The sequence below is a fragment of the Microtus ochrogaster genome, chromosome 1 (genome assembly GCF_000317375.1).
Source record: "Microtus ochrogaster isolate Prairie Vole_2 chromosome 1, MicOch1.0, whole genome shotgun sequence".
Taxonomy (NCBI): domain Eukaryota; kingdom Metazoa; phylum Chordata; class Mammalia; order Rodentia; family Cricetidae; genus Microtus; species Microtus ochrogaster.
In genome coordinates, this window is record NC_022009.1 from 24525113 (window position 1) to 24537071 (window position 11959).

The following is an 11959-nucleotide window of genomic DNA, read 5'->3' on the forward strand; positions in this document are numbered from 1 at the left end:
TCTGTAGACCAGGCTGGTCTCAAACTCACAGAGATCCGCCTGCCTCTGCCTCCCAAGTGCTGGGATTAAAGGCGTGCACCACCATCGCCCAGCCACTTGCTGCTCTTGAAGAGGACGCAGGTTCAGTTCCCAGCACCCACATTAGAAAGCTCACAAACACCTGTGATTCCAGCTCCCGGGGGATCTGATGCCCTAGTCTGTCCTCTGCAGGCATCTGTATGCACATGGTACACATATGCACATACACACAAAATAAACAAAGCTTTTAAAGGAGATAGAAGACTAGAAAACAGGCGCTGACAAATGTCAGGGGTGAAGAAACGGGAGAACCAAGAAAACAGGCTTAGTGGCTGTTACCTGGCTTAGTGTCTGTCACTCCTTCCATGAGAACCAGTCCTACTGGCCGCTGACAAGCGATGTTGCAGAAGCGGAATCGTAGTAGGAACTCTCGGCCGTACCTACGTCTCTCTATAAACCAGGAAATGCCATATGGTAAAAGAAAGGCAAAGAGTCACATGCTAAGGCCTCCTAAGTACCAGGAACCTTCTAGCATGACAACGCAGGAAATCTGACTCTGAGGACAGGGAGAGTTTCCAACTTGTTCATCTCATTTAGCAGCATATGGAGGACAGTGAGAAAAGCAGGGGAGCTTGCTAAAAGACTTCAGGAGGTTACACTTTCTCTTGATAGTGAGAGCAAGTTTTCACCCCACATGACCATGAAGACACAACAAATCAAGAATGTGATATACAAGCCGTTCACACCTTTAATTCCAGCAATGGGGAGGCAGATGCAGGTGGACCCCTGAGTTGGAGGCCAGCCTGGTCTACATAGTGGGTTCCAGGACATCAAGAACTACACAGAGAAACCATCTCACCCCCACCCCCACGCTCCAAAAAACAGAATGGATATGTGAGGGCTGAAGAGAGGGCTTGATCATTAAAAACACAAGTTACTCTTGCAGAAGACCCAAGTTTGGTTCCCAGCACCCACATGACAGTTTACAACCATCTGTTAACTCTAGTGCCAAGGGGTCTGAGGCCTTCCTCTAGCCTCTGCAGGCACCAGGCACACACGTGGTGGATATAGAAACATACCAGCAATAAAACATTTAAACAAAAGCATATATGTGTTTACCTGATTTCTTGGGATGACAGGAGGTGACATACTGACAGCAATCAGTGATGCCCAGGGAGCTGGGCCACAGTGGGGCCTGCAGCTTCCTCTGGTAAAGCTGATGAGAGAAGTCTTCCTGTCCAGAAACCTACAAGAAAGAGCAAGGTGGGGATGAGGACGCTAAAACAGAAAAAGGAAATGATTCATGTTTGGGGGCATTTGAACAAGTACAAACACACACAATCAGACAGTGTAAACGTGAAATGAGCAAGCCATGTAAATCTCAGGGGAAGGTAACAATAGAACTAGTTATAACATTACATTCTCACTAAAAACACGTCCATGTCCATGAGATAGGAAAGAATGGAAAGAGCAAAGAGTAAGTCAAGGGAAACAAAACTGTATGAGCATGTGGTCCTAAGGTTCACCTCATCTAAGATCTACGCAATCCTCCACCAGGGAGGATGCAGGTTTATTCTGTCATCCCCAACTCTACATCTTTTAGATCAAAGTCAACTCCTTGAGTCTATTATTGGGAAACCACAGGGTAAAACCAAATGGGAAATGCACCAAACACTTTACCGTATCTATGTCACCATCCTCAGTCAAAGTCATGAGCAGCCTGGGAATGGACAGAGCGTATAGGGGAAACATTCAGCAATATCAGTCATCTGCATATTCCCAATGTGGGCAGAAAAATTCCATTTATTTCATTTAACAACAAATATTTAAATGCCAACTATGTGCAAGGGACTGAGATAGACTTGTGACATAAGCCTATCTCATAAGTTACTCAATGTTCTTTAAGTTAATATCTTTTACTAGGAAATGGGACATTAATAAAATACAATAAAAATCTTACACTAATAATAACCACTACCAATTACTGACTGTTCCCTGTGAATAAAGCACTGGAAACTTTACATGTGCCATTTCATATAATCATAAAGCATCTACTATTGGTCCCATTATATTCTCAGTGTACAGATGAAGCAAAGAGGGTTTAAGAAAGTTCCCTAACTTGCCCAAGATAGCAGAGCAGGGATCTGAATTCAGGGCTGTCTGGTTTCAAAACAAGTGCTCTCACAGCCCATGTCTAACAGTGCCTGTTGTTTGGTAGGCACTCAACAAATTCTTCTGCCCCCGAGCTTCTTGAAGACAGCTCCTTTAGAGCAGGCTAATGCCCTGCTCTTGGCAACCAGGACATTGCCAGCACTTAAGTAACCTCATTGAAATAAAAGTCCAAGTACTCAATAATAGTTCGGTCATTTTGTGTCCCTTCTCCATTGGGCTTTGCTGAAAATTAAGCAATAAACTGAACCAGAAGAGACCAAAAAGGAACGAGGAGGTTAAGTAATATACAATAAAGTCAGCATGAGCTGATAACACTGTGAGCTATTTATGCTACCAATATTTGGCAGCTGTAAGAAATTAGATTCAGCCAGGTGGTGGTGGTGCACACCTTTAATTCCAGCACTTGGGAGATAGAGGAGGTGGATCTCTGTGAGTTCTAGATCAGCCTGGTCTATAGAGAGTTCCAGGACAGGCTCCAAAGCTACAAAGAGAAACCCTGTCTTAAAAAACAAACAACAACAAAAAAAAATAGATTCAAATGCAAACTGATTGAAAGGAAAAAAGCCCATAACAAAAACAATACTGCACTGTGTTTATAAAAGCAATATGGTAGCCTTACATATCCGCTGTGATGGTGACCACAGAACAGTACCAAAGGCTAAACCACCTGGTTACCATTCTTGAGCCCTCCACTAACTGCATGACCTAAACAAAATGCCTTAGTTTGTGCACTTATTAAAGTGGAAACAGTGATAGAAACAGTGAAAATTAGAGTTGATACATAAAAAGTGCTCAAAATAGTACTTGAGGCACAGCTAAGAGCTTAACAAATGTCAACTGTGATACTGCTTCTGAGGGCATAAATACACAAAAAATGAGTGCTGCTAAACTTAGAAGAGTCATCACTCCCTCTACATGGACGGGAGGGGATTTGGGTCATAAAGGGGTAGTTTCTCCCTTATGTTTTAATTCTTTTTTTGTTTTGTGTTTTGTTTTTCAAGACAGGGTCTCTCTGTAGCTTTGGAGCCTGTCCTGGAACTAGCTCTGTAGATCAGACTGGCCTTGAACTCACAGAGATCCGCCTACCTCTGCCTCCAGAGTGCTGGGATTAAAGGTGTGCGCCACCACTGCCCAGCTTAATTCTTAAATAATTTATAAGAATCACTTGCAAATTAAAAATGATAAAAATGGGAGGATGTCCTGTTAGCGTCTAGGAGTAGACACAGCTACTCAACATCAGCAGCATAGTCTGCTATCACACAAGCAGCACTTGATGCTCTCTCCCTTGTCCATGTTCCCGCCCCACAGTGGCTGCCCTACTTTACCTTCCAGGCTGGCATCCCATTGTACTGGAGCTCTCCATCCCTGATGAAGTTGTAGAGGGGTGAATCAGGGACAGAATTCAGGTCCCCACACAAGATGATAGGGCAGTGGCTGCCATCTGACAACCTGGCCACCTTGTCCACTTCGGCCAGAAGGATGGCCATCTGGGCCAGCTTGACATCACCCCGACGTGGGTTGTACAGGACATGGGTATTTGCCACACACAGGGGAGCCACCGAGACTTGCCCCAGACCTTCTGGGACTAGCGGCTGCAGCAGCAACACTAAGCCTACATTGTCCCGATTGAGGAGCTCTAGCCCAGGCCGAAAGTACTCCACAGGGCTGGCACAGAGCAGACGGAACCTGGTGGGCTTGTAGCACACAGCACAGCCATCCGTTTTACACCCAGTCCTCCTCTTGTAAAAACAGGTGAAGCCTGTAAGGAAACACCACCACAGAGATGATCAGTCTAACCACAGCTGCAGCACAACAGTCTGCGCCTAAGGCACTGATCCTGGAGCCCCATCTTGCCACCTCTGGGTTCTACACACAGCAGGAAGAACAGGGGCTTGTCATCAGAGGCAAAACTGCCTGCAAATGGGAATCCTGTGGCCCAGTGGGTTATCAGCAATGTGGCTTCCCCAGTCCCTGGTGCCCTGAATCTAGAGTCAAACAAATAGGAGTCCTGGCTCCACAACTTATTAGATTTGTAGTTTAGGAATTCTGAGCAAGTAACACCAATTTTTGGAACCTGTTTGTCATCTGTAAAATGGGATTAATAACATGCAGCCTCACTGGAGTTCATGGAGTTGGTTACTTCAAAGACTTAAAAAACTAGAGCTCTACTTTCTCACCCACACGTGGAAAGAACTAGCCCACAGGCAAGGCTGCTGGTTTGCTAAGATACAAAGAAGAGGAGAGCTCTTCAGAGTCTGCAGGGCTGGAGGAGGAAGGGCTGGCACACACGCTGGGGAGCTGCAGTACCCATCATCCGCAGAGAGGGCTCCAGCTGTTCCCAGTAATGGTCTTCCTGGACTTCCTGAAGACACAGGATCTGGGAAATTGACAAGGAACCAATCACTTCCAAGGGCCAGAAGCAATGTAGCTCCTACTCCCTAGGAGCAGGCCCCAGAACAGATTGGGGGGTCATAGTGAAACTTCCCACAGGGCTGACTTCCCAGACAGTCACCACCATCAACAACAGGCACGCTAGGCTTCCCCATCCTGTGAATTCCCATATAAGGGGACTAGAAAGTGTACACTAGGGAATTGCCTTGGCATCTGCTTGAGTCCAGGGCAGGCAAATTCAACCTATCTGTCATCCATAGAGCCAAAGATAATCTTGGCTTGTCTGGCACTACTGCCATCATCTGAATAGCTATGGAACTCATTCTCCCTGAGCATCAGAAAGCAGTCTGGGTTTTCTTCACCTATGCAAGATGGCGCATCTCCCTCTACACTCACATCCGGGTCCCAGTGCTGGAACTCCTGCATGAGGTTGGCAAAGCGGTAATTCCAGTTGAGGATATCTGGATGGCAATGCAGATAGAGCTCTGAGCTCTGCTGCATCAGGTCTTGGGCCAGGATGTTATATGACATCAGCGTGAACTGAAACTGAGGGCCATCCCCTGCCTCCAGACCCTGAGCATCTGGCTGCGTGGAGAAATCCTCCCATTCTCGCCACAGGATTTCTGCAAAGGGGTCAAGAGAAGAGTTCCAGAACACATGCAAGTTATCCAGAGGCCAAGCCACTACTACCCAGAGTCACAATGTCATGCCTGAGGTTCCTTTCTCCATCACCTCTGCCACCCATCCCTCTAAGGGCATTTTTTCGGAGCTGATAGTAAGTTCCTCAGAGCTAATCTTTGCCTGTCCATCGCTGTCTCCCCTGGTTACCTAGCACTAGCATATGCTCAGGAATACTTAGGAATCTAACAAGCTCCCACCTATAATATGACCATGAGCCTCTGGGGAATAATGTCTTTTGTGATTAATAGTCTCCTGGAGTTAAAGAAATCTCTAGAGTAATTTTTTATTCCTGAGGGCTTTCTGTCTCTGTACCTGGGTTCTGGTTACACTATGAGGCACCTCAACAGATTTAAACCCTATTTAGGCCACAGAATTTTCTTCACATCTTCACAGACTCCCAATTAAATGTATCAAAAATGAAGGCAGTCACTCTCACTGAGGCAGAGTGGAGGTCTGCAACCTCTCTCCCCTTGCCTCCACAACACCCTGTCACACCTGCAAAGCAACAAAGTAGACTAGCACAGCTAAGGCCAGGCCTCAGTTCTCTACTGCCTAACTGCAAAACATCAAACAGATTCCACTGCCTCTCTGCACTATGACATTTTCATATGTAGTCCCGTAAGGACAGGTGCGATGACCTTTTAAGACACCCCCAACTCCCCACCCCTGATATCTGACCCTGCAAGAGTCTCAGAAAAACTAAGAGTAGCAGCAGAACTCCCCACTACAGGACCTGCCACCATGACTCTCTATGCTGGCTGCCAGGCTCACCATGATACGGTATTTCCATTGGGGGAGGCTGAAGCTGCTCCATGCCTTCAAAGGGCCACATGGACGTCTCTTCCTGGGGCATAGGCTCTGGTGCTATGCTCCAGGCCACCATTGCAGGGTCCTCTTCCCAGTGCTCTGCAGCCATTGCGCCCATTGGGAGGACAGCACAGTCTGCATACTGGGGCCCTGTCTGCACAGGAACAGCTGCCCACAGAGGGCCCTCAACCTCAGCCAGTGGCTCCTCCTCTAGCACCTCAGGGAAAGGCTGGTCCAGGCTCTCTGCTGCCCGAAGGTCACTCAGCTGCCTGCTGGACCACTTGTCCTCCGAGGTGGCATCCTGTTCTCCAGAATTATCCATCAGGAGTGCCAGACTGCTCTCAGCTAGTCCCTTATCTGCAAGAGGACCCTCACTGGCAGTTGAGAGTGCCTGGTTCCACCCTTCTTCTCGCCACTGCTGCAGCAGGCCCTCACACTCCTCTTGGTCAGGCCCCCGAGGGGCCATGGCAAAGTTACCCTCTACCTGGGGGGACGAGCTCTTCGCCAGAAGGGCATTTTTTCGACATGTAAAGAAAGCATCTAGAAAGGAAGCCAAAATATCAGGTTATAAGATAGCATTACTCATGCCACAGTATTCCCCAGCTAGACTAGAAGCCCCATATTGTACTGCACAGCCTTCCCTACTTACTACCTGGAACACCACCTTAGCAGTGCTTTCTGTGTGCCAGATACTGTTTTAATTGCTTTACAAGTATTAACCAATTTGCATGGTTTAGATCCAGTACCTTTCAATGCAATAATGAAAGAACAGCCAATCCCAGGGGATAACCTACAACACAGATAGGCACATAGAACTCATCTCTTTTCCTGGAGGTAAACAAACTGTTTAGTTTTTAATTTATTTTATGTGTATGGGTGTTCTGTCTACATGTATGTCCGTGTATCATGTGAGTGCCTGGTACCTACAGGGTCAGATAAGGGTGTGGGATCCCCTGGGCCTGAAGTTACAGACTGTTGTAAGGCACCACATAGGGGCTGGGAATCAATCAAACCTGGGTTCCCTAGAAAAGTAGCCAGTGCTCTTAACCACTGAGCCATTCTTCATGAATAAAAGTAAACACTACTTTTACGATCAATTCTCGGGGCCTGAAAACCATATTACATTAGAACTAGCACACGATGAAACAATCACCGAATCACAGCTTTGTAACAAAGTTAACAAAGCTGACCCTAAACAGTGCTCCTTCAGAAGGGCTTACTCTCGACCTTGAGATGAGAGCCGAAGTTGTCCAAACCAGGCCACTCCAGGAGTCTTCAAGCTCTACAGACTCCCCAGTCTAAGAAAGTATTCCAGTAATAACAATAATAAAGTGGACACCCTTAAAAATCAACTTACTTTTTTTTATTTATTTATTATGTATACAATATTCTGTCTGTGTGTATGCCTGCAGGACAGAAGAAGGCACCAGACCTCATTACAGATGGTTGTGAGCCACCATGTGGTTGCTGGGAATTGAACTCAGGACCTTTGGAAGAGCAGACAATGCTCTTAACCTCTGAGCCATCTCTCCAGCCCTCAACTTACTTTTTTAACAAAATCCCTGGGCCTCTTCCCAGAGCTATTCATTCCATCCGTGACATTTTCACAAACCTCATTATCTGTTTTCCCATTCCCTAACACATCAGAGACTGTAAATTAGAAGGCAGCAGCAACCGACAGTTATAAGACAGCTGTCATCTCTGCCACAGCAACCATGAATGACAGCCAACAGGCAATAAAGCAGGCAGGGGACTCTAAAATTGGAGCTTCAAGTAAGGTCGTGATGACAGCAAGTAACTCCCCCCTAACCCCCCAATACGTGCTCACACGCCAGAGCACTTATTCACATCTCAGAACAAATGACATGCACACTGGGGGCCCACAACCATTAGACACCCACTTTACTGGCAGTTTTATAGAGGGATGAAAAGCCTCAAATTGGTGACATTCAAACGTCCATGGGAAATATATGAATTTATGTCACTCTGAATAAGAGGTTAATCTGGGCCAGCAAGATGGCTCAGCAAGTAAAGGCACTTGCCAAAAAGGGTGAAGGAACCAAATCCACAAAGCTGTCCTCTGACTTCCACAAACGCCACCACCACACACATACATTTTGTGCGCACACAAACACACAGAATAATAAATAAATCTTTTTAAAATTAAGTCAGTGGCCAGGCACACATCTTAATCCCAGCACTTGGGAGGCAGAGGAAAGCAGATCTCTGTGAGTTTGAGGCCAGCCTGGTCTACAATTTGAGTTCCAAGGACAGCCAGGGCTGTTACAAAGAGAAATCCTGTCTCAAAAAAAAAAACAAAAGAGAAAACAAAAAAAATTAAATCAGTATTTTTCAACTAAGTGAGAGGGGCAGATTTTGCCCTTAGGGAACAGCAATGTCCAGAACCACTATGAGGCCGCAACTGGGACACCAAGCATCCTACAACACAATAAATGGTCTACTCTAAACTGTCAAGAACGCTCTTCAAGCCACGGGCTAGTTGCTGGGATTCAGTTAGGAACTTGCTAAATATCTGTCCCTTGAAACACATGCCACAGAGGAGCTTTGGTTGATGGGCATAAAGCCTCTAGCTTTCCAATTTAGCAGACAATATTGGTGTGATTGTTTTTCAAGGGGAGAAGGCTTCTTAAACAAATCTTTTTTTAAAATATTAAATACACAAAATTAATTATACCTGCCACTTGAGAATGTGTGGATGGAAGGCTCCTCTGAGATCCCTAGAATTCTACTGAGTAGGAAACGTGTGGACTGATATTAAGACTACCATTGTGGACATTAGATAGCCACGTAATTAAAGAAATATGCTGAGTTCTCTGTAAACAGTGACTTCTGTAGGAATTCCCATTCCTGAGAAGCATGGACACCCAAAGCCTTCCTGAATTCTCTGGAAACCCATGACCTCCAGCAAGAGTTAAAGTGAGCCCCCTGCTCTGCTGAAGCTAGCAGTCTAGTGGAGACAGTGTTTTAAAAATTTTAATATTTGTTATAAAAAATATAGTATCCATCGCCAACAGAGTGCAGTTCCACAGAGAAAAGACACAGAATGCGGTTGGGCCTCTTATTTCTAAGAAAACCCTTCTTGATACTGCCCCCTAAGCTACAGGAGAAAAGTCTGGGAGTTCTGAGGGACCTCAAGGAAAAACTGGGGTTGCATGAAAGCCTGTGGATCTCAAAAGCAGAGAGAAGGCAGACTGTGCAGAAGTAACCACCACCCCCTCCCCAAGGCATCCAACCTATCACAACTCTTTCTAAACACTTGCTCCAAAGCCGAGGGTCAAAAGCCTCTGCCTTCTGAGCATAAGTAGTTTTCTCAACCAGAATTGAACTGGAGAGGGCAGCAGATGACAGGCCGCAGTGAGAAGCCGAAGTGAAATGAGCCCACCCACCTAAGGGCACACCCCTCCCGGATTCTACCCGCCGAGAAGTCCGGTCCTCATCTGTCCGGGGTTGCCACCGCTCCCGACCCCTAGGAGTGTCTCAGCCAGCCCCACGACCACCGCCACAGCCAAGGAGGGCGCCCCCTTCCCCAGCCCTGGGTCCACGTTAACCGTGGCCCGACGTCATCAGACCACAGCGTGAGGAGAGGCTGCCCTCGAGAGTCAGCCCGAGCCTCGTGGGGCCAGGACGGCCCGAGGCCCGGGGTCAAGGACCACCTCACTCTTTGCCACCAGCTGAGGACTACGGTTGTGAGGCCCGGCGCTCCACCGCAGGGTCCGCGGACCCCTACAGGGCGCAGCCCAGCTCCCGCCCATCAGGACGCGAAGCCGGTACCTGAGAGGGAGCGGAAGAGGCGCGCGGCCGGCAGCAGCAGGTAACACAGGCATGACGCGATCATGGCCGGCCGCCTACCCGCGCCGCCGCCCCTCCACACTGCCGCACACGCGTCTCCCTCTGTACGGTTCGGCCCCGCGCCACCAGGGCTCCTCCCCCACGCCGACGAGGCTCTGCCTCGAGCCGCCCAGGCTCCGCCCCCACGCTGCCCAGGCTCTGCCTCGAGCCGCCCAGGCTCCGCCCCCAGGCCGCCGAGGCTTTACCTCGAGCGGCCCCAGGCTCCGCCCCCACGCTATCCAGGCTAGGCCTCGAGCAGCCCAGGCTCCTCCCATCCACTCAGCCCGGGCCCCGCCCCAGGTCATCGCTTCAACAACAACTTTATTGGGAGTAAAGGGGAAGGAGGAGGGGGAGCGTTTGCGAGGAGAGGGGCTTCCATGGTAACGGAACAGCCGGGCCTGAAGCCCGTTACTCTGTATGCTAACTTTAAAAGTTCATTTAAATAAATAAATATAAATAATAATGTTAAGGGGCTTGTTGGCTTGTTGGAGGCTCTAAGGTATCTTTAAGGGCCCACTGTTTTATTCTGACTTCTGCCACTATCTAGGTGTGGAACACCGCATGCCCTTTTTAGCCCTTTCCTCATCTGTAGTATGAAAAACTGGACTTTTTGCTAAGGCGTCTGACCATAACTTCTGTAACCAGCTCTGTTGAGGCAAGAAGGCAGGGAACAATTCTTCCTCATTCCCACACCTCTTCCTGCCTTTACTGTCCAGCTCAGATTCTAGGTCACAAATGAGTCCCTCCCTTGCTTTGGGCACATAATTTTTACTTCCCCCACCTGTTCCAAATGGGTTGTGGGGAGAAGCTGTGTCCCGTTGGGAGAGAGAAATGGAAGGAGGGAAGATGCCACAAGATCAGGGACCAAGACTGAATGTCTGGTGGGTAGTGTGTTTATCATGAGGTAAAAGTGGTGTGGCCCAAATGGAGTGAAAGAGATCTCCTCAATACCAGGAACCAAGTATGGCTGGCGGTGTGTTTGCCCTGCATCTCTACTGTGCCCAATGCTAGGTCAGTGTGGTAGTTTGAAGAAGGTGGTGCTCGTCAGCCTTCAGCCTCCAGCATTGGAAGAGCTGGTCCTCAGCTGGTGGCTGTTTGAGGAGGGTTAGGATGTGTGGCCTTGCTAGAGGCCATATGTCATCACTGGAGGCTGGCCCTGAGGTCTCTAAAAAGACTCAAGCTATTTTCAGTTTGTTCTCTTGGCTGCTTGCAGCTTGAGATGGGAGCCATCAGCTCCCATTCTACCGCATGCCTGCTGCCTGCTGTGACTCTTATCTTTCTGGAACTGTACGCTTCAAATAAATCCTTCCTTCTGTAAAATGTCTTCGTCAAGGTGTTTTGTCACAGCAATAGGACACTGAAGCTGGGCATGGCAGCGTTGGAAGCAATGAGACCCCAGATCCTGAATTTCTTGTAATCCTCTGATCTGAGTGCCTACAGCTGCTCTGAGCACGAGACCTTCAGGAGTTCCTGATGGCAGCAAATGCCATCTGCCCCTGAACACAATAAAGAGGGCATTCTTGGGGAATTCAAGGATGACCTGTGTCGCTGTCTCTCTGTGAGTGTCTGTGTATTTTAACCTCCAGCCCCCTTGCCCTAAGCTCGGGAACTGGGTGCCAGCGCACAGAGCACAGACACGGGGGTGCAGTGCTCAGCATGGCAGGGAACTCTGTAGACAGAGGCAGGTAGATCTCTGAGTTCCAAGTTAGCCAGGGCTACAAAGACCTTGTCTCAAAATAAATAAGACAGCCAGTCACATAGAAGGGACTGATGACTGGATAAAGTGTGTGTCACTTAAACAAAGGCCAGTTCTTCCATCAAGTCTGTGCTAACCAAAGACCTCTTTGAACTGCTCTTTCCCTGTCTATTACACGGTCTTCTGCCTCAGCCGTGACCTAAGGAAGGAAGGACCGCATTGTACACCCAGTTCCAGTACCCAGTGTCTGAGCTGTGCCATTTCCAATTTGTGGCTGGAGCTTTGGCTGTTCCGAGAAGCCCTCTGGGGAATCACCAGATCCTGGACCAGCTGGATACATCATAA

The 11959-nt window shown here is 48.2% G+C and overlaps 1 protein-coding gene across 1 annotated transcript in view; it reads right to left on the reverse strand.

The window, feature by feature from the left end:
• Angel1 (angel homolog 1) overlaps window positions 1-9971 on the reverse strand; it is a 25056-nt gene extending 15085 nt beyond the window's left edge. Inside the window, exons 1-7 of the mRNA XM_005343387.3 lie at window positions 9862-9971; window positions 6034-6609; window positions 4978-5204; window positions 4498-4567; window positions 3516-3949; window positions 1138-1264; window positions 358-468 (exon numbers count right to left, since the gene is read on the reverse strand). Coding sequence (XP_005343444.1) covers window positions 358-468; window positions 1138-1264; window positions 3516-3949; window positions 4498-4567; window positions 4978-5204; window positions 6034-6609; window positions 9862-9925 — 1609 coding nt within the window. The 5' untranslated portion in view covers window positions 9926-9971. The remainder of the gene's footprint in view (window positions 1-357; window positions 469-1137; window positions 1265-3515; window positions 3950-4497; window positions 4568-4977; window positions 5205-6033; window positions 6610-9861) is intronic.
• Window positions 9972-11959: the final 1988 nt, after the last annotated feature.